Here is a 19942-nt window from a genome sequence, read left to right as displayed (position 1 = left end):
ACCGTCTCATCCTCCTGCTTCCACAACCTCGGCCTCCTACGTAAGACCTTCAAATGTATCCCCCTCAAACACAGAAAGACTGTCACTCACGCCCTGGTCACCAGCAGACTCGACTACGGCAAAGCACTCTACGCAGGAATAAACAAAAACCTCACTCGCAAGCTGCAGAACATCTAGAACACTGCCGCAAGACTGGTCCTCAACCTGCCAAGACACTGCCACATCTCCCAGCACCTGCGCACACTCCACTGGCTCCCCATCGAGACCAGAGTCACCTTCAAGCTGCTCACCCACGCAAACAAGGCCCTTCACGACAACGGACCAGCATACCTGAACAGCCGACTCAATCTCCACGCACTCCAAAAGACCCTACGATCAGCCCAGCTCTCCTACGCCGTGGTCCCCCGCACCAGAAAGACCAGATTGGGAGGCCGCTCCTTCTTTCTCGCTGCCAGAGCCTGGAACGCCCTTACGCGCCACCTCCAACAGACATCGCTTCCCAACTTCGCAAGAAACCTCAAAACCTGGCTATTCAACAGACCCTCTCCTTGATGGACTGGAACCTGCACCCCCTCCCTGCCCCCAGCGCCTTTAGACCCTTACCGGTGAGCAGTCAAACAAACGCCTGATTGATTGATTGTAATGTGATGGAAGAGTAGTGAGAAAGGGGTGCCATTGTCTGGCTGGAGCAGAAGAAATTCTTGGTTATTTAAAGGTGAAGGGTTTTTTGTTTTAGTGTCATGATAGTAAGCAATTTTATAAATAGAGGACAGACAATCGGGTTTGTTTTCAATGATGGATATTGAGAACAGTTGTTCAACCAAGGGCATAGTCTAGAGAAAGTGCCTTAGGGATGGTGATGGCTAATGATGACAGCTGGGCGCATCGAGTCTCATGCTGGCCAATTGTGTGGCTCTCGTAACACCACAACATTCTGCTTTGCTCTCAAAATACTGCGTTACAGGTTCTATCACATACCACATTGTGTAAAAGTGTGGCTCAATGGTTAGAGCGGCAGACCCTGATGCAGAGGTCTAGCCCGGGACCAGGGTTCAATTCCCCGGCTCGGCGGGTCTTGGGCTCAAAAATTCCACGGACCTGATAATTCTCACCTCGGTGCCATTCCAATCATGGAGTCCCACTCTGCAACTCTGGGCAATAGCTTGCTTAATCTCCACAACGGCCCCCACAACGCTAAGGATGCCTGGCCTTCACCTTGGGGGTGCCCAGGAGTGGACGCCTCACAGGGAAAAGCCAGGATGGGTTCCACAGCGGTATTCGTACAAGCGCCGAGAGGCCTCCGGGTAGTCGTGCGCTATACAAGTATCCATACATTTACATAATTGGTGGATTCCATCTTCCTCACCTACCCAGAAAGCCAACGCAGGAGATATTAAGGTCATCACCTTTGCGGGTAATATCTTCTTATAGATGATGGAAATAATTTCATTAGGGTCAAAATAAACAAGAGTGCATCACCATCAACTGGTTCTTTTATGAAACAAGAAAAAAAATCACATTTAAGACATTTACTGCAGAACCACTTCTTCAGAAAGAGTTCATAATGTCCCTAATGGGAAGCCCCATCTGATACTTCGTGACTGCTGCCGAGACTGGGGCTATGGTCATGCTCAAGAAAACTCCCTCTAGTGCCCATTGACGAACCAGGAGCATAGAGCCAGAGGAATCTGCAGGGAGGCCCACCCGGTGCTCTTTGATAACACCAAGGGCAGTGCTTCACATGCCTGCATGACCCAGCCCTGCCATGGGACTCTTGTAACACTTAAAAGTGGGGCCCACAAGCATCTGCAGGGGAGTACTACCCAGGCCCTCACTAGATATATCTGGACTGGGCCCCTAAATGTTGGGAAGAAAGCCTTTGCCCTTGTGTTATTCTGCGAAACCTCTGGCCAAGTTTTGAAGTATCGACATGGAAGCGCCACTCTGGTGTTTCTAGATGATACCTGGGGTGAAGCAATTGTCGTATGAAAATTGATGATGACTTGGATGAGGACCAGTTATGTTTGTCCTGAAGTCCTGCAGTGGTTGTAATCAATTAGAATTATGGTTGGTTGGCTCTGTAGCTCATTGATCATGTATGGGTCAAGTCCCTCACATGTGAGCGGGTTGATCACTGCTGGTTCAAATAAATGATATCCGTAGCAGGGCCTACTTTTGTCTGCTTGCAGGAGACAGCAGGTTCAACTTACTTCTATGTGAAAGTATCTAGATAATATTTCAGTTCACATCCGGCAGCATCTCTTGATGCTATTTGTTTTTTTTGCCATCAGCCAAAGAACACTGCCTCTACCATGTTTTACTGCTAAAGAAATCCTTAATGATGCTTCAAGGAATGTTGGACAGTAGCTTTAGTCTTTAAAGTTCAAGTTTCCAGAATGTTCCACAATATCTGAGTTTTCTTCCTGATTTCCTCATAGGAGCCAAGCCAGCAGCTGAACTCTCGCTGGACATCCAATGGAGCCAGAAGCAGATGTCGCGCAGCATGTGCCCCGCAAGGAGTCTGTCTGTGTGGAAAGGCAGGCAGGGGCCCATCCTACCCGATCGAGCCTTTCCATCATGCAGAAAAAGGGAGGACGTCTACTGTCGGTCTTGGTGGCCGTCAACATGCTGTTGATTGGATGCGCTTTGGTCAGCAGCGGGGGCTTGTCACACGTGGCCATCCGGGAAAATGAAGTCTTATTTCTCTTGACCGTTCTCATGGCACTGGCCATCGTCTGTATGCTCATCGTCCTGTACTACACCTTCAAGAACCCTGAAGACGTCTTATACAAGGATTCCCATGCCGGCCCAATCTGGCTCAGAGGTAGGTGGTGCTACTCTGTCTTCACATTACTCATATCCCAACACTGAGCATCAGTCACGTATTTATTACCGGTGTTGACGGCTTTCAATTCAGAATTAACAACATTCATCGTTTAAAGTTAACAAGCACCACCAAACCTAGTGGCCACTTAGTCACATGTGGACTTCCATTCTGAATCTAAGCCATTGCTCGTCATTTTTGGTGTACTATTGTCTCAGCGTTGCAAGGTGTAGTGCAAGCAGGGGATGATTCCACAGGTAGTAGTCTCTTTACTAAAGCTGATCAGTCCAACTACCCACATTTCTGTGTAAGAATCAACGTGTTGTGGCTAATTTATCACTTTGTGTGTTTTGCTCCAGTATATTTGCATTTGAAGGCGTGTAGAGAGCTGGTGGTTATACATGCCTTCTATTACTTGGCATCTGGGGCTCAAGTGAGCATTTGCAGGGAGAAATAGGCATATCAGATCCATAACCCTTTTGTAGGACACTATCACCTGATAACGTCCTTTGAGTTGGCAACATTGTGCTGTGTAGCACACACATGTGCAGAGTTGTGAGTTAAATATCGACCTGCAGCAACATAGACTTCTACAGTATCAACACATTTGGTAGATGTCGAGATATAATAGTAAAGCCGCGCTCCCCTGGGTATGGCCAGTATATTGTTGCAGGTTGACATTTTTGAATGGGATTAACGCACAACTTCACACACACTCACACACACAAAATACTCTGTCCCCTTCACGTAGTGCCTCCACCCTGAAAATGTAATAACCTCGGGGAACCCCTTTCAAGCTTACACTGTCAATGTAGTAAGCAAACGCATGCCTTGGAAAAGGGTAATCGCAGATCGATTCTATGGTGTATGAGAGGTGCCAGTCCTTTGAGTTGGCAACACAGTGTAACACACACACACACGCTGATGGTATTGGCATGTAAGTTGGTAGCAAGAAGGCTTCTCATGACATCTTCTACAAGTATGCAATCAGGGAGCGATCATTGCGTGCATTTGCCAGTTTCTGAATCTGGCGTCAGTAGACTTCTCTGTTTCTTATTCTGCACTGGGATCCTGCGCCATAGCCTGTGCAAATCTCAAAAACTCTTAAACATGTGTGACGAAGCTCCCAAAGAAGGAGGCCTGGACACAGGGGACCAGGACAATTTCTCTCAATTGGAAGCAAGTGGCTCCTGGCTCGTCGATGTAGTGACGTGGCCCGTAGGCCGGTTTACTCCATGATATCGGTGTTCTTCCGGTGGCCATACTTGCTCGGACTTCTGAAAAGTGCGCAGCCTCTCTCTTAACACCGACATCGCTCTTTCACACACCTGCACCTGCACAGCCCTCTCTCTCCTCACAGGCCGCATGTAAAGCCAGCACCTGTCACAAGGCACGCCGCAAGAACAGGCTCCAGTTTCAATAGAATGAGCAAAAACATTAATCGACGCTCTCTTCTAATATTCTACATACCGACTTTAATTACTCCACCATTCATACCCAATTCAAATCTGCATGTATTTCCACTGTAGTAAACCCCTAGGCCTAGAGTGAAAGCACCGTGGGGTAAGAGAGCCGGTGCAGCGGGCGCGACTGGGAGACTTTTAGGCTTAGTTTTAAGCAACACAACTCCGCACAATAAGCACGCGGCATATGGTTTAACTGCTGCTGACGTGATTCTGTTTCATTACAAGATTGCCACTGATGCGTTACTACTAGCCTGTAAATTAAGAGTCCATCTCTGTGACCAGCTCTGCCAAGCGTCTATCTGACTGACACATGCTGCACGTTATTGTGTCCCTCTATATGTCTATGCGTTTCTGTACGTTTACGACCCTTGGTTCAGGTATCTTTGAGCTTTCCGCGACTCTTTGTACTCTTCCGGCGGTCTCTAGGTCCGTCTCTGCATCTCTCATCGGCTTTCCATGGAGGTCTCTATGGCTCTTTCTGCATGTCGCTGTACCCTACCAAATATACTTGGGCCCTTTCTGTTGGTCTCTGCCCTGCCCAGCAGGATTCTATGGGCACTGCAGCACGTCTCCGTGATCCTCCAATTAGGTCTGTATGCTCCTCTTTGCAGGACTCTATGGCCATTCTATCAGGTTTCTACCTCTTTCTACAGGTCTCTGCGACCTCCTTTCACGCCTCTCTGACCCTCGCTGCAGTTCTGATTGACCCTCACTGCAGGTCTCTATAACCCCACCTGCCATTGTCTGTGACTCACTGCATGTACCTCTGGTGCTCATGTCCATATTTCTTTGTGTTTTGTGTACAGGTGGCCTAGTATTCTTCGGGGTGTTCATTTTGTTGCAGGATGTGTTCAAAATTGGATATTCTTTGCCTCTCCATCTCTGTGAATCGCCAATCAAAATCATCTACCCAGTGATGCAGGCCATCTTTGTGATCGTCCAGGTGAGTGCAATACCATTACAGTTGCTTTTGGTTGTCTTCAAGTGTGAGCGGGTTCAGTGCTCCTCCCAGGTGGCCTGCCATTCCCCAAGGTGGCTCCCCTCATCCGAACAACTATCATTGCAAACATCATTTTTGCAGAAAATGTACCTGCACAGGTGGGGTGGCAACATATTAGGAATAACTCTGGGCGTAGTACTACGCTACGTTCGCGGAGCGTACGTAGTTTGAGCAACTGCGCACTATGCGAATTGCACGTAGCACAGTGCAAAAATGCGTAGCGGGCATTTTTTGCTTGCTTGCGGTCCTCAACGTCAAGTTGGCGACCGCGAGCCACCAAAATCAACATCCCGGCGAGACATTTTCCTCGTTCGCGATCGGCAACATCAAGTTGCCGATCGCAAGCGTGGAAAATAAACCTCCCGGCGAGATTCTCAACGCGGGGAAGTCATTTTTTTCATTGCGAGGGGTCGCGTATGCTCACGACCGCTCGTGATGAGAAACTACCAGTTCGCATTGAGAAAGCTGCCGCTTGAGTTCAAATCTACTTGAGCGGCAGAAAATGACCGCTTGCACTGTGCAAGATGCTGTTTGCAATGATTGCACAGTGCGGACAAGCATCCAGCACTGTGCAATCAGTGCGAACAGCATTTCCCTACCGCACTACGCAGTGCGCGTAGCTACGCATAGCGTGCGTAGTGTGAAGTGCACTTCGCATAGCTACACGTAGCGCTACTACGCAAACTATGCCCAGGGTTAATTAGGAAGGAATGTATGCAAACCTAAAACTTTGTGGAATTTCCTTATCTTTCCAATTCTCACACCAGACCTCAGGTTACACCCTGCTTCCCACCACTATCCTTTAAAATAGCATGCATCTAATCTACCACACTTGCTGACAGAAGAGCTCTATAAAGAACTAAGGAGCGTTTTAGTGTGGCTAAGCATTTCTGCCATTCGGGCCCCGTACCAACCTCTGCTTTAGTTGCTAGAGTACAGGGTTCACAACATCGTAGAGGACCTTCCACACTACATATGGCCATTTGTGGGCTCGCATTTTCACAACAAGCACTTACAATGCAAATAGGTCTGACTTATGAATGAAACTTTTTTGTGTCATTGATGGGTTTAAGTGATCAATAATTCTTCATACGTGCACCGTGTCACTAATCTTTGAGCTCATTCATCCATCCACTGAATGATTCCTGTATGCTGTGTCTAACACAACTACAAAATATCACAAACTAAACAAGATAAATAATAACTAAACTAAACAGAACGGCAGGTGTCCCTCTTGCAGAGGTATTTTAAATAGTCTGTCATTGTTTTAAAGTTATAGCATGACCACCACATCTTGAACCAATGTGTTGTCCATCTTGGAATGGTAAAGCAATGATACACTTTAGACAACAGCATTCCATTATGTTCTCCTGGTCTAGAGGAAGTGGCCAAGTGGGATGTGGAGCATGTTGCAGATAAAGTCAGGGACAGAAAGCCAACTGTTGCACTGCCTGGAGAGCTGTAGTATCCTCTTAAGAAACAATAAAATAAAAAGAGGAGAAACAAATAAATGAAAAAAGAAAGAAAAGAACTGGCATATCTGCTCTGACATGACGTGTACTCATATCAGGAGGATGTATACCTGTGATCAGAAAATGCTGTCATTCACAGGGCAAGAGAAGCAATGACTGATGTGGACTGAACCATTACCCCATGCAGTATGCTGTTATGGTATGAAGCAGAGTGTAAATGACACGCATACTGATTAAAGGCAGAACAAAGCTGACCCAGCGGCCCTCTATGTATCTATATGTAGGATATATATATATATATATATATATATATATATATATATATATATATACACACACATATATATACACATATATGTATTCACTGAAAAAACCATAGGTTTCACACACGTTATAGTTAGGAATTAGTATTTAAAAAACCTTGCAAATTCATTGAAAAAACCATAGGTTTCACACATGTTATAGTTAGCGGAAATTTTACTGATAAAAAACCAATGAAATTCCCCCGTTATAGTTAGTGCAGGCAACTATAACTCACGCGACCGCAATCCTCTGCTGATGCTAATACTGTATTTAGACACTTATTTGCCCATGTCTTCTTCCATACATTTTTAGCTATACATATATTACAAATATATTTTTTTCATAAAGACACATATGTCATCAGCAGAAGATTGCGGTCGCGTGAGTTATAGTTGCCTGCACTAACTATAACGGGGGAATTTCATTGGTTTTTTATCAGTAAAATTTCCGCTAACTATAACATGTGTGAAACCTATGGTTTTTTCAATGAATTTGCAAGGTTTTTTAAATGCTAATTCCTAACTATAACGTGTGTGAAACCTATGGTTTTTTCAGTGAATTTGTACGGTTTTTTAAATGCTAAGTTACTTTACGCCATTCGTGGCGTGCGCGCCCACTTAACGCAGTTCGTTCCGTGCGCGCACGGTGCGCTTCGCGCACCGCGCGCCCACTTTACGCAGTTAGTGCCGTGCACGCACGGTGGGCACGCGGTGCGCTACGCGCACCGCGTGCCCACGTTACGCTAGATGGGCCATGTACGCACGATGCGCTTCGCGCACCGTGCGCACATGGAGCACATATGATGCACTTCGTTTTGAAAGGTAATATTTTAATTTTTTGTATATTTTATAAGCCATGCACAAATGGTGCCCTTCGGGCACCATTTGCACACGGGGTGGAGAGAGTGTGGATAATTTTTTTTTTTTATTATTATTTTTTTTTATATTTTAGTTTATCTCATGTGTTATAAGCCATGCCCAATTGGTGACACACGGGGTGGAGAGAGTGTGGATAATTTTTTTTTTTTTTTAATTTTTTACCGTACGCGTACGGTAAGCGTAATCGGCGAAGTTACCGAAAAAATAAAAATTCAGTTTTTGGCCTTGGGGGATCTTTGGGGACTCCCTCAACATGGCTATGTGTGTGGGAGCTGTCTAAACAGCCCCTTTACATGTTTTTGGGCTTTATATTTTAAAAATCACTCTCAGTGCGAGAGAGAAAATGGCGGCCGCCGCTTCCTGGTTTCGGCCGATTCGAATGTTTACTTAGATCTAAGAGCCAATCAGAATCGCGCTCGCGCACGCCACCGTACGCGTACGGTAAGCATACCGTAAGCGCACCGTAAGCTGGCTCAGATATATATATTGATTTAAAGGCTATTTTCTCAGAATCTACTGAACAGATTTACACCAAACCTACAAAAGGCACTTCCTTGACCTGAGGACTACCTCCCTGCCAAATTTCTAGTAATTCTGTTCAGCCGTTCGGGCTGTAGCCCTGTCTAAAGGTCCTATGGAAAAATGCATGGGAAAAACGCGTTTTGGGACCCCCCTTTTATCTCAGCCCCTGCTTGACGAATCCCCCCGAGACTTTCAGGGTAGGAGCGGAGCGTAGCGCCCCACCTATTTTAAAAAATTCGCGAGGATTCGTCGACCGGTGCCAAAGTTATTCAAAATAGAATGTTGCGGATTTCCTATGGAAACGTGGTCCTAACTATAACTACCTACTGGCGACCGCCAGTAGGTAATATATATATATATATATATATATATATATATATATATATATATATATATATATATATATATATATATATATATATACCAACAAAACAGTCCTCAGCACTCAGCCCGTCACAGTGAATACAGGACACAAAGTCGAGACTTGTTGCAATCTTAAAACATAGAAAATGTTTTCTGCGCATACTCTAACACAGTATAAGACATAGATGATCAGTTTGTCTTAATAATGTGAATATTAAATGGCAGGTGTCAACATACTAAATGCGGACACCCACGCAAAAACAGACAGCACGAGTATGAGGCGAATAGACTAAATGTGTACAAATTACAAAATTGCGAAAAAGCATACTTATCAGTCATCATAAGCTACAACATTGCTTCTATAACTACTGGGGATCACCCGAATCCATCACTTGTATGATTTTTAATGATTGTATAATTGAAATTGCATTTGAAAACTACGAGTCTCACAATGCCTCCTAATGGGCAACGTGGAGACTGAGTATAAATTGTGAAAATAAACATAGGACTCGGTTTACTGCCATGATCAAGACCAAGATGGTCGAAACGCGTTGGAAAAGAGGAGAGAGATGATTTGAATAAATTACTGAAATATTTAAGGAGAGTGCCACATATTTTTTCAATTGATGAGAATATATATATATATATATTACCTACTGGCGGTCGCCAGTAGGTAGATATAGTTAGGACCTATTTTCCATAGGAAATCCGCAACATTCTATTCTATTATATATATATATATTCTCATCAATTGAAATACATGGATGTATTAATAATTTAATGACTTTTTATTGCAAAAGCATGGCAGACAGCTAAGGAGAGATTGTAGCAAGAATTATTACAGTGCAAATCTTCTCCCTCTACGGTTTATTATAGGTGGTAACCAGCACCAAAATCCTTCCCTACAAAGTTAATCTGTGGCATTTTACATAATAGAATACCTATCTGTAGGCTTTAATACAGAGAAGTAACAATCCATCCATAAATGCCAATTGACTTTAATATATTCACAATCAATATGTCAGGCCTACCACATTTATCATAACTTTTCATAATAAACAGAACAGGCCTACAGCATCGGATATATCTTTTGCTATAATTGATTTGTCGCCATAACCAATCGTTGCACGGGACATGACAGGATCTCGCTGGTGGCTGGAGGGGTAAAAAAAAAATCCAAGGACCATACTGACCTCATTTGCTGTCTCCAGGAGGAGGTGGGGCCCAGTGTCTGCAGCGCTCTAAATGTGCCTTCTACTCCTGCTGCGTGGGACGTGCAAGGATCTTGCTTTTGGTTGGAGGGGTGAAAAAACTCCAAGGATCATACTGCTCTCTTGTGCTGTCTCCAGGAGGAGGCAGGGTCCAGTGATTGCGGTGCTCTAATGGCACCTTCTAGACCCACTGTGTGGGACGTACCAGGATCTCACTGGTGACTGGAGGGTTGGAAAAACTCCAAGGACTGTACTGCCGTCGTTTGCTGTCTCCAGAAGAGTTGGGGTCCAGTGATTGTGACTCTCTGAAGGCACCTTCTAGTCACGCTGTGCAGGATGTGCGCAAAAAAAAGTATGTTTCAAGAGCGAGGCCCGTCTAGGCTTGTCCACATCTGTATGAGGCTGGGCTGACCCACCTCTCTTCGCCCTCAGACTACAACCTCAAGAAGAAGTAAGGTAACACTTCTTTGATCATTAGCAATATACCCCTTAATCGAACATGGGGAAAAGAGAGTGTAATTCACTGCTAGAGGAATCAAAAAACAAAAAGGGCCTTACATTTAAATCAATAAAAAATTACCTCACTTCAATGATGGGGGCTATTGAAAAGGAAACTGGATTTACAGAGACAAGACTAGATGCTGTTCTGCACTAGTTAAACCACAAGAAAGGAGGACAACTACATAACCTGATCTATTTCTTAACCATACTAACCTGATCACAAGGCAACTGCTTAATGTTTAAAATGGCCCCCACCCACACAAAATTTGTGTATCATGCTTCATCATTGGGTCCACTACCGTTATGCCTAATGTTCCCGAATGGCCTCACCCCAACCTTTAGCTAATAGGGAGGGGAGCTCTTACTATTTGTTTTAGGGATGCTATGAAGGAATTTAAATTAGCCTCTAATCCCCTCTAGGTTCCTACATTCCTTAGGATCTCAGGAATAACTTAAAAACAACAAATTGCATGTTTGGAGATACTTATTACCCCGCATGTCTGTTTAGGTCAACATGTTTCAGCCAGTTCTTTCTCTGCCCTTTGGGTCACCAGGCTTTCCTCAAGACCCAGTGAATCCCTTACTCCATCGAACCGTATTAGTGTGCCCCTATTTTCCTAATCCATGTTAATTTTTCACACAGCACACTCATACTTACAAAACCAACTTTTTTGGTTGTTGCTTTCCCCTTTGCTGATCGCTTGGAAATTACCCAGTGTCCACCTAAAAAAACAAACATTTGCAATGCAATAGGTCTCGCATTTAAGCGAGTTTGAGCTATTGGCATTGCAAATGACAAAGCCTTTTATTTTTGTTTTCGTTTTTAAAACATAAATAAAAGGCACAGTTATTTACAATGTTAATAGCTTAAACTTGCGTAAATGCGAGACCTATTGCATTGCAAATGCTTGTTCTAGTGTATCTTCATACCTGATTTCTACATTTATCTTTCAAGCCTCAATGTTTCCGTATGTTTTTAATTATCTAGCATATATTTAATGTGACAATATCATCATCAGAATGATACATAGATTGAGATTACACTTTATGATATATTAAGGGGCCTATTATTGTTTTGGCCTTTGTGTATTATTGTATGGGACTATCCCCTTTGTGGACTGCTTTGCTTTAGGAATTTTTGCAGCCAAATTGACAAATCTCATGTCAGAAGATAAATGTAATATTATTTGATGTTACTTGAGAAGTTCATTTTATGTAGAATATATGTTATGTCTGTCTTGTGAATGATTGCCAGATAAAACTATCTACAATGTTTCGAAGTGGTGCCTGCTTGTATTTTAGAATGAAGAAAGACATTTTGGTGGGTATAATGTCATGCCAGGAGAGAGATTATTTAATATTTTCTCTCACTAATATTTCCAGTGTATTTTTTCCCACAATTACACGTGTTTTGATTGTGTTTTCTGCCCATCTTGTGGTGGGATAACGTGGGCAAACCCCTAGAACGTGATCCTGCTATATTTATAATGCAAAGTACCATAACTTCAAAGCAGTGCTGCTGTAATTATATCACAGTACTGACATCCCCCAGCTGAGCTCCCGTTCCTAGGACTTTGAACCAAAGATGCTAATGGCTTATGTCACACATTAGACACGTCTTAATATAGCTGCAATATTATAATGGCACAGTACCTGCACTTCTCAGCGGTGCTGCTCTACCTATATTGCAGACAGTACATGGAATTCTCAATAGTGCGGTTATACATATAATTTCACAATTCATGCACCTCTTCTGCGCAGTTCTGCCTTACTAAGAATAGCACAGTACTGCCACTTGTCAGCAGTGATGTATGGGCAAGTGTACAGAAGCATTCCTCGGTGGTGCCTCTATATATGCAATGGCACGCTATGTGGCAATTCTAAGCCTCAGTGCCATTGCTCCTCAAACACAGATGAGCTGCTATACTTACTGATACAAGCACTCTACATACACTTCTCTTTAGGAAGTGTACTCGGTAAAGACACACTTGTTCTCACCACTTCAAACACAGGTTGTAAATCACTCAAACCTCGCTGCCTCATATCTCCATGCCCAAACTGCTAAGGCCAGATCACACCACCAACAGATCACTAATGGAAACACAATAGCTGTTGTCATGGCAAGGACAGAATGTGCTGCCCACCAACCTGCAGCAAAACAACAAACAAGTGGAATGACTGAAGTACGCGAGTCCCCGAATGCTTCGGGACTGAACTCCTCCTGTAAAGAGCGCTGAAGGCAGGGGTGTGATTACGGACATCTGTTATGCATTTAATCACCTCCCTGGAGATCGCATAAGCCGATAGCTGAGAAGCAATGCATGCCTCCCTTGCACAGTGCAGACCCCGGGTTTGAGCGCTGCCTGCGGGTCTGGAAAAATTAATGGTGCCGCAGGGCCTCGTTGGAAACCTAGCCTAGGGCAGAGGACGCACAGCTGTCCAATGGACAGTCCTAGAGCTAAGGTTATTGTCAGGTTGGGAAGGGTCATCGCGTGAAGCACTGAAAAATGAACACAAAAAAAGCTCGAGAAGCAATTCAAAGCACTAACACTGCTCTTCTGTGGGAGGAGTGTCTTGTTTGCATCTTGAGGCTCGGAACGACCAAACCTTGTGCGCATGCTTTTGATATTAAGCATGCGCACAAACAAGGGGGGAGCACATACGGACGGGGAGCTGCAAACGGGGGCATGATTTAGAGGCAGCAAAGCTCACGCCATGTTTGAATGGAATGTGAGTTAAAACGCGTAATGCCTCGGAAGCTTTAACAAATTAAAAGTGAAGGAGTGCGTCACGCTTAATAATTAAAAGTGAATGTGGCTGTGACGCTTAGAAATAAAAGTGAATGTGGGATAAGTGAAGGTGGCTGTCGTGCTTAGATGTAGAAGTGAAGGCGGGCTCAGACTTAGTATTTTAAAGTAAAGGCTGCCCTTACGCTGAATATTTAAAAGTGAAAGCGGGCGCTGTGAGGAGTAATTAAAAGTTACAAATCACCAGGTGCCCAGTGTGTGTGCCTTTTAAGCATGCTGCCTGTACACAGAGCGCGCTGTAGCAGCAGCAGTTTTCGCAAGAGGAACAAGCCCAATCCTTCTTAAAACAAAGACCAAAACTAACTACCATCCTACTAAAAAGAAGCCAAAATGATGATCGACTGCGAAGTAGTGCTCAGGAAAAACGCAGTAAAGTGGCCAATAGCTGTGGAAGGAGACATGGCCGTCATAAGGCAGGACTAGCAGCCTCTAAACCAATCAGAAGTCAGCATTTAAAAAGGAAAAAACCACAAGCCAATGAAAAAGTGGGTGGGGCTTCTCTCACCTATAGTGTATACTGAATGCCTCGCAAAGCGAGCAGTGCATGCGCTGCACCGCTAGGCGAGACCTAATAAAGATTTGTAGCCCTCTTGTCAACTGTTGTTGGTACAATTTCAAGTAAACTAGATATCATGCATGGCATGCATTTTACATGCTATATCAACTTGATGTATCATAATCATGCTAGACCATTACATCTGCAATTATTGCCAACTCCAAAGTGATGGTTGTCTGTTTTCGATAATATACCTCGGTACAATCATGTGAATAGCACATAAGATTATACTTCCAGCTCAAATGTGCCTACTCAGTCTAGGGTGACCAGAAGTCCCGGCTTTCCTCGGACAGTCTCGGTTTTCGGTGGACTATCCTGATGTACCAACAAATTTCTTTATATTGAATATATGTCCCCCTTTTCCAGACAAAGGCCTGGTAATTGAAATGAAAATTTGAAGGTATACTCTCCTTACACGGCCGCTTTAGAAGAGTGAAAAAATGCAATTTTTTCTGTTTCCATCAGCAGCACAGGAGGAATTCCAGCCCTATTCTTTCAGCAGAGGGGCGACAGGGTGGGGAGAAGGACAGGGAGCATAGGGTGGAGGGCCTGCCATAGATACTGTTTAGTAAATGTAGCCTTGTAAGTGTGTGTGTAGATATGTTTAAAAGCCTACCATATATTATATATCAATCGTGAGCAAGACCAGAGTGGTCGAAACGCGTTGGTTTGTTTGAGAGACTTGATGGTGTTTGGCTGCATCATATTGAAGTAAAAAGGTCTTGACATCAATCTCCCGGAGTGGGAGTAATTCATTTTTGATAGTAATATATATACATATTTTTTTTGAAGGCTTTGCAAAAACCGGACAGGCCAGATATTGAAGACTAAAGGCTTTTGTCCTACTTTTATTTCTGGCGTGTGCCGTTTTTTTAGTTCTTAAAATCTGGTCACCCTAACTCTGCCCCTCATATTCATACGTCACATTCATATCATCAGGTGTTTCCGTGGGATGAGTGTTTACAATCATGCATCAGGCCTCCGTTTAATATCATCCAGTAAGCTGGGCACATACTTTTGTAGTGCGAGGTAAGTACCTCATAGGAGAGAGAACAGGCGGGTAGAACCTTTTTTCACACTCTTGGAGTCAAAAGAGGAAAATCAGTAAGTCAGATAGTTTAAATAAATGCTTCCCCCAATTTGCGTGTCAGAAAGAAAAAGACCAGAGTTCTACTCACTACTTCACAGGTTCCCCCGGCATCTGCGCCTAGTCAAGTCCTGCCTTCTCCCAAACAAATATATTCCTATTCGAGATTGGACTATTTAAAGAGGGGCCTTGGTCCAAAGTGGGCGTCATATCTGCCACGCCTGCGGTCACCTTCGTCAACCTGGGTGATCATGGGAAATGTAGTTCTCTATTTCTACACAGACTTTTATCCCCACCCATTATCAATGTAACATAGATGGGGAAAGAGGGTCTGGGTGTCTTTCCTACTTATTTTATGTCATGTCTTTGTATTACTCTGCTGGCCCCATATATGTCTAGCCAGAGGTCCTAATGAAAGTTACCCCTCTGTTCAATCACTATTGTCCACGGTATCTCATCATTCAAACCACAGACATTGGTGAACAATTTACATGCCCCTCTCGGTTCCTTTTCAAAGAGGACTCTCGTCATGTTAATTTTTTGGCTCTTCCTTGAAAGGTGTTCCATGATGTTCGCTTTGAAATCATCCCTAGTGTGGCCCAGTTCTGTATAATGGCTCGGCATTCCCGTTACTTTTCGGCATCTCAAGTTACTTTTCTGGTCCCCTATTCTGAGTTTCACTTTTATGCTGGTCATCCCAACATATCCGAGGCCACATGGACACGTTATTGGATACAGCAGATGGCTTTAATTACAGTTGGTATGACTGTTCCATTCTCTTTCCAATCCCAAATACAGGTTTTTTGTTGGTCTCGTCAGATGGCATACAGTACAGTTCCCATACGGGAAGTGACCTTTGGTAGGTTCCATAAAGAGGACATAGGGGTTTCCTGCTTTTTCTTAGGTTTTGTATAAACTAAAGCGTCCGTCAGGTTCTTCTCCCTTCTGTGAGCAAAGAGTGGTTTCCAATCTTTTAATTTTCCAATGTTCAGAATCTTACAGTTTTTATTTATTATTTTCTTGATTTTATTTGATGTCACATATGTAGTTGCACATACCAAAAGATCAGTTTCAGTTCTTTCACTGGTGGGTTCTAGGAGAACTTCTGTATTATAATTACGAGGGCTCTTCACAGTTTTCTTTATGATGTTTTGGGGTACTTCCTGACTCAGTATTTCTGCCTATATTCTGAAGTCATTCACATTACTGCAATTTCTGCATAGTCGCTACTCTGCTGAAAGCACCTGCCCCATGGATGAACAGTTGGATACTGACATAAGTCGTGCCGGGTGATATCAGAGGAAGCAGGCTCTTTTTCGACTACAATCTGCAGGAAGAAGAAAAAAGGATATTAAGGACTCGCCAATTTATTATAACACAGCAAATTCCTGCGTAAAGTTTGACCCTCCAATTAATATTGTTGCAGGTTACTACTTCTACCCCATCCACAACTGACAGGGACAGTAATGATCCCATTGTACATGAGGGTGCTGAGGGAGTGAGGAGTAGCCACTCAGAAGGTCCAAAGGCTGGTACAAAGAGCTGCTGTAAAAAGCAAGGCAGCTCATCTAGGAAGAGTGCCTCCATGGGCCGGTTAGATCTCGAGGTCAGGCTCTAGGAGCACTGCACTAAATGTTTTAGGAAGCTGGAAGCACTTCTCTAAGTTTCTTTACAGAGGTTTGAGGTAAAATCATAGAAATGCGTGACAATATTATTTCAAATTACAATGAACTCCAGCAGGATGTCAGCAAGGCATGAAAGAGACCCCAGGTCCAGCTCCCCAGCCCTGAAAATGGAGCATTCGCTGCCCAATCTGTTTCTGATACAGGTCAAGGTGCTGTCAGCCTGAACTGTCCAGCTGAATGTAGGAACCTCCATGAAGCCTTGAAGGGTAACACTCAAAACACAGCACCCCAGGACAGAGCAACAGACAGGGCAATAGAATTGCCTGTTACACACCTGGTGCATTTCCTGATATTCCGCATGAATGTTCTCCATTTGCTATTGTTCTGGAGAGCGTTTCCCAGCTAGCGCTCTCACAGAATCGGGACCATTTGAGTCAAAAATAAAGTAGCACGTTGGTTCAAAAAGAACTCAGGGTGGTCATATGATCTTCATGCAGAAATTCTCATTGTTAGAAGGGTACCCTGGGTTGGCAAGCAAGCAAAGGGCTCAGCTGGGGATTGTGTGATGATTGTGTAATAATTCATTTTAAGCGCCCATCAATTACTGAAGCCTTACAGCAGCATCTTCACCCACTGATTTTTGAACCAGGTGCCATCAACGCCCAGCCATTAGGGTAGTTTTATAGTCCCAGTTGTGAGTGTACTGGATCTCACTCTATCAATACACCTAATGATATTGTTCCCACCCCTATTTAGAGTTTGGTAATAAGGAAAAAGTTTGAGGCCCTTGCCTCAATGAACCATATGTGCTGATGAGAAACAATGTTGGCATGATCCCTGAGCGTCAAGAGGGATCACAAGTGGACCCGAGTGAAGACTCTAACTCACAAGCTATGGTTATTATGCCCTTGGCTACATCATCTTATCCTTGCCCTGTTCCATGCAGCAGTACTAGAGTCATCTGGTGGAATGTGGCGGGCTATCAATATAATTTGTCCAATTTTGGCAGATTAAATTCTCTTAATGATTATGATGTCATTTGTTGCTAGGAGACATGGATCACAGACAATTGTTGCCTAAACGGTGACTATTCAGTTCAGTTCAAATAACTTTATTTGATTCAATTGAATCATAGAAGTTTGCACACCTACATTAAATATAAGACAAAAAGAATATACTTAAAAAAAGATTAAAAAATACAGTACACATATTGTATTTTCCTAAGTCATATTACCCCAGCACAGATTCTAAGAATTTAAAAACCTCCCACCGTTCTACAACACATTTATACTAAATATTAAAAACCCTAAAATCATTAAAAACTTGAATTCATTTTAAGATTCATAGCGTTTCCTGATTAGAAATGCGATTCTAATAAAGTTAAGCACAGCGCTGCAGATGGCAGCAGTGGACAGTGACTACAAGTGATAAAGATTAAAACCTTCCTGATACGTACAGGAACGGATTTCCTTCAAAATGGGCTTGATGAAACGTGTCCTTGGGTCTTTATAAAGTGTGCAAAACAGCATAAAGTGTATTGTGCTCTGATGGGCTAAATTATTACAGGGACATGGGGTTAGTCTCTCACACCAACCTACCTTTTTGGGGAAAGCCACAAGAAAGTGCAATGTGCAAAGGCGAAATCTAGTCAAAATGAAAAGCGATTGAACATGCAAGGTAAAAGACAAATAAAATTGCTGTTGACTTAGAAACGCACAATCTGGTATTCCATAATCCTGGTTAGACATACATAATTCAGTGCGATATGCATTTTTTATAACCTGTTTCATGTTTGATTGGATACCATCGGGATTGTCATAATAATTTTCCAAGCCTATTTTATAAAAAGTATCTTTGACATAACGAAGCCAGGGGAGTGACATTGCGTTATCAAGATTCATACAATCTCTAAGGATACTCCTTGAGAATAATAAGTCCTCTGAAGTCCAGATTTTCTCCCATAAAATCAATGGGGCAATATTTATCCTATCTTTTACATAAACCAGACCCACTTCAGAGTGACAAAAAAGTGTTGAAGAACTGCTAGGAATCACTAATAATCTTTTTAAAAATGTGTTCTCTAAAATCAGAATCTGGGAACTTTTATGGGAGCCCCATACTCCTGCCCCAAAAGTAGCTACTGACAGACATTTTGATATATATAAAGTTATAATTTCTGCTACCGGCTCATGTCCAAGCTTGCAAGCAAAAGCGAAACAGCCTCTCTATTATTCTGCTGGTATGTTGAATTCTACCCACAATTAGATGGTCCCAATTTAATTTATTATTTAAAACATTTCCCAGGTTGGTAAAATTTGGCACCTTTTCAATAGTTTTTTCTTCTACTATAAATGTTCTTGTTTTTGGTTGATTGGGACCGCATACCATAACAAATGATTTGCTAAAATGTACCTTTAGGTCCAATGTGGTGTCAATCTATCTCCTCTATGTTGTGTACAGATTCTCAAGGAATAAAGTGCTGCACGGTGGTTTATTCATGACTGCACTTCTGCCCACAATTACCTTAAATTAGCCCTAATGAAATACCCACGATCTAAGGTAGAAGTAGTTACCGCCAGATAGGCCTACAAGGAAATAATGGCTACCAGGAAAGCTGAAATTAGAACTAAAGACTGAGAAGACCTTGAAGCAGTGGGGCACTTATAAGACTGCTCAGCATTTTGGAAGGGGTTAATTCTCCCTTATTTTTACATTTTATGAAAGGCCGCAGGTCAAGGCCCTTCGCTCAGTAAAAACCTAAGTAGAGCACTTTAGAAAGATTTTTGATCCACTTTGTACAGATCCCAGGCTGAATCAGTAGTTTATGATATAGATGCTGCCCTTTGTCTGACCGGCCCGGCCGTCATTTATGCAAACAATGGGAGCCCCTCTAGAAAATAACCTGGCCTGGATGGAGTTCCTATCAACTTATTTACACTGCATTTTGGGCCACCATAATCACAAACGTGTTAAGGGCAGCAATTGTAGGCCCATTACCACCTTTCTGAAGACAGGCAACTGTTGTCCCAATTTTCATCCAGGGTTGAGCATGGTGGAGCAATGCCTCAATTTTCACCTTTCTATTAAGAAATATGGAGGGAGAGGAGCTGTTCATGTGGCCTTCATGAACTTCTCCTGTGCATTTGACTCATGCATCCCTCAAAACTGTGGGATAATATGGAGGGATTGGGCATTGATAATGCAATGATTGACAAACTCAGACAGTTGCATTGGCATACTTCAGCTAAGATACATTACGGTGTAAATGGCTATGTCTCCTCTAAAATTAACTCTACTCTAGGGATTCACCAGGGATGTGTTATGGCT

The 19942-nt window shown here is 43.3% G+C and overlaps 1 protein-coding gene across 3 annotated transcripts in view; it reads left to right on the top strand.

Moving 5' to 3' along the window:
* Positions 1–19942, top strand: part of LOC146810129 (proton channel OTOP2-like) — a 61084-nt gene that overhangs the window by 22107 nt on the left and 19035 nt on the right. For all 3 annotated transcript variants that reach the window (XM_085617077.1, XM_085617079.1, XM_085617078.1), the window contains exons 2-3: positions 2439–2824; positions 5097–5233. In XM_085617077.1, coding sequence (XP_085473203.1) covers positions 2476–2824; positions 5097–5233 — 486 coding nt within the window. In that variant the 5' untranslated portion in view covers positions 2439–2475. The remainder of the gene's footprint in view (positions 1–2438; positions 2825–5096; positions 5234–19942) is intronic.

Source organism: Triturus cristatus, chromosome 7, assembly GCF_964204655.1.
Source record: "Triturus cristatus chromosome 7, aTriCri1.1, whole genome shotgun sequence".
In the NCBI taxonomy this organism is placed as follows: Eukaryota; Metazoa; Chordata; class Amphibia; order Caudata; family Salamandridae; genus Triturus; species Triturus cristatus.
This window is presented reverse-complemented; position numbering and strand designations above follow the sequence as displayed.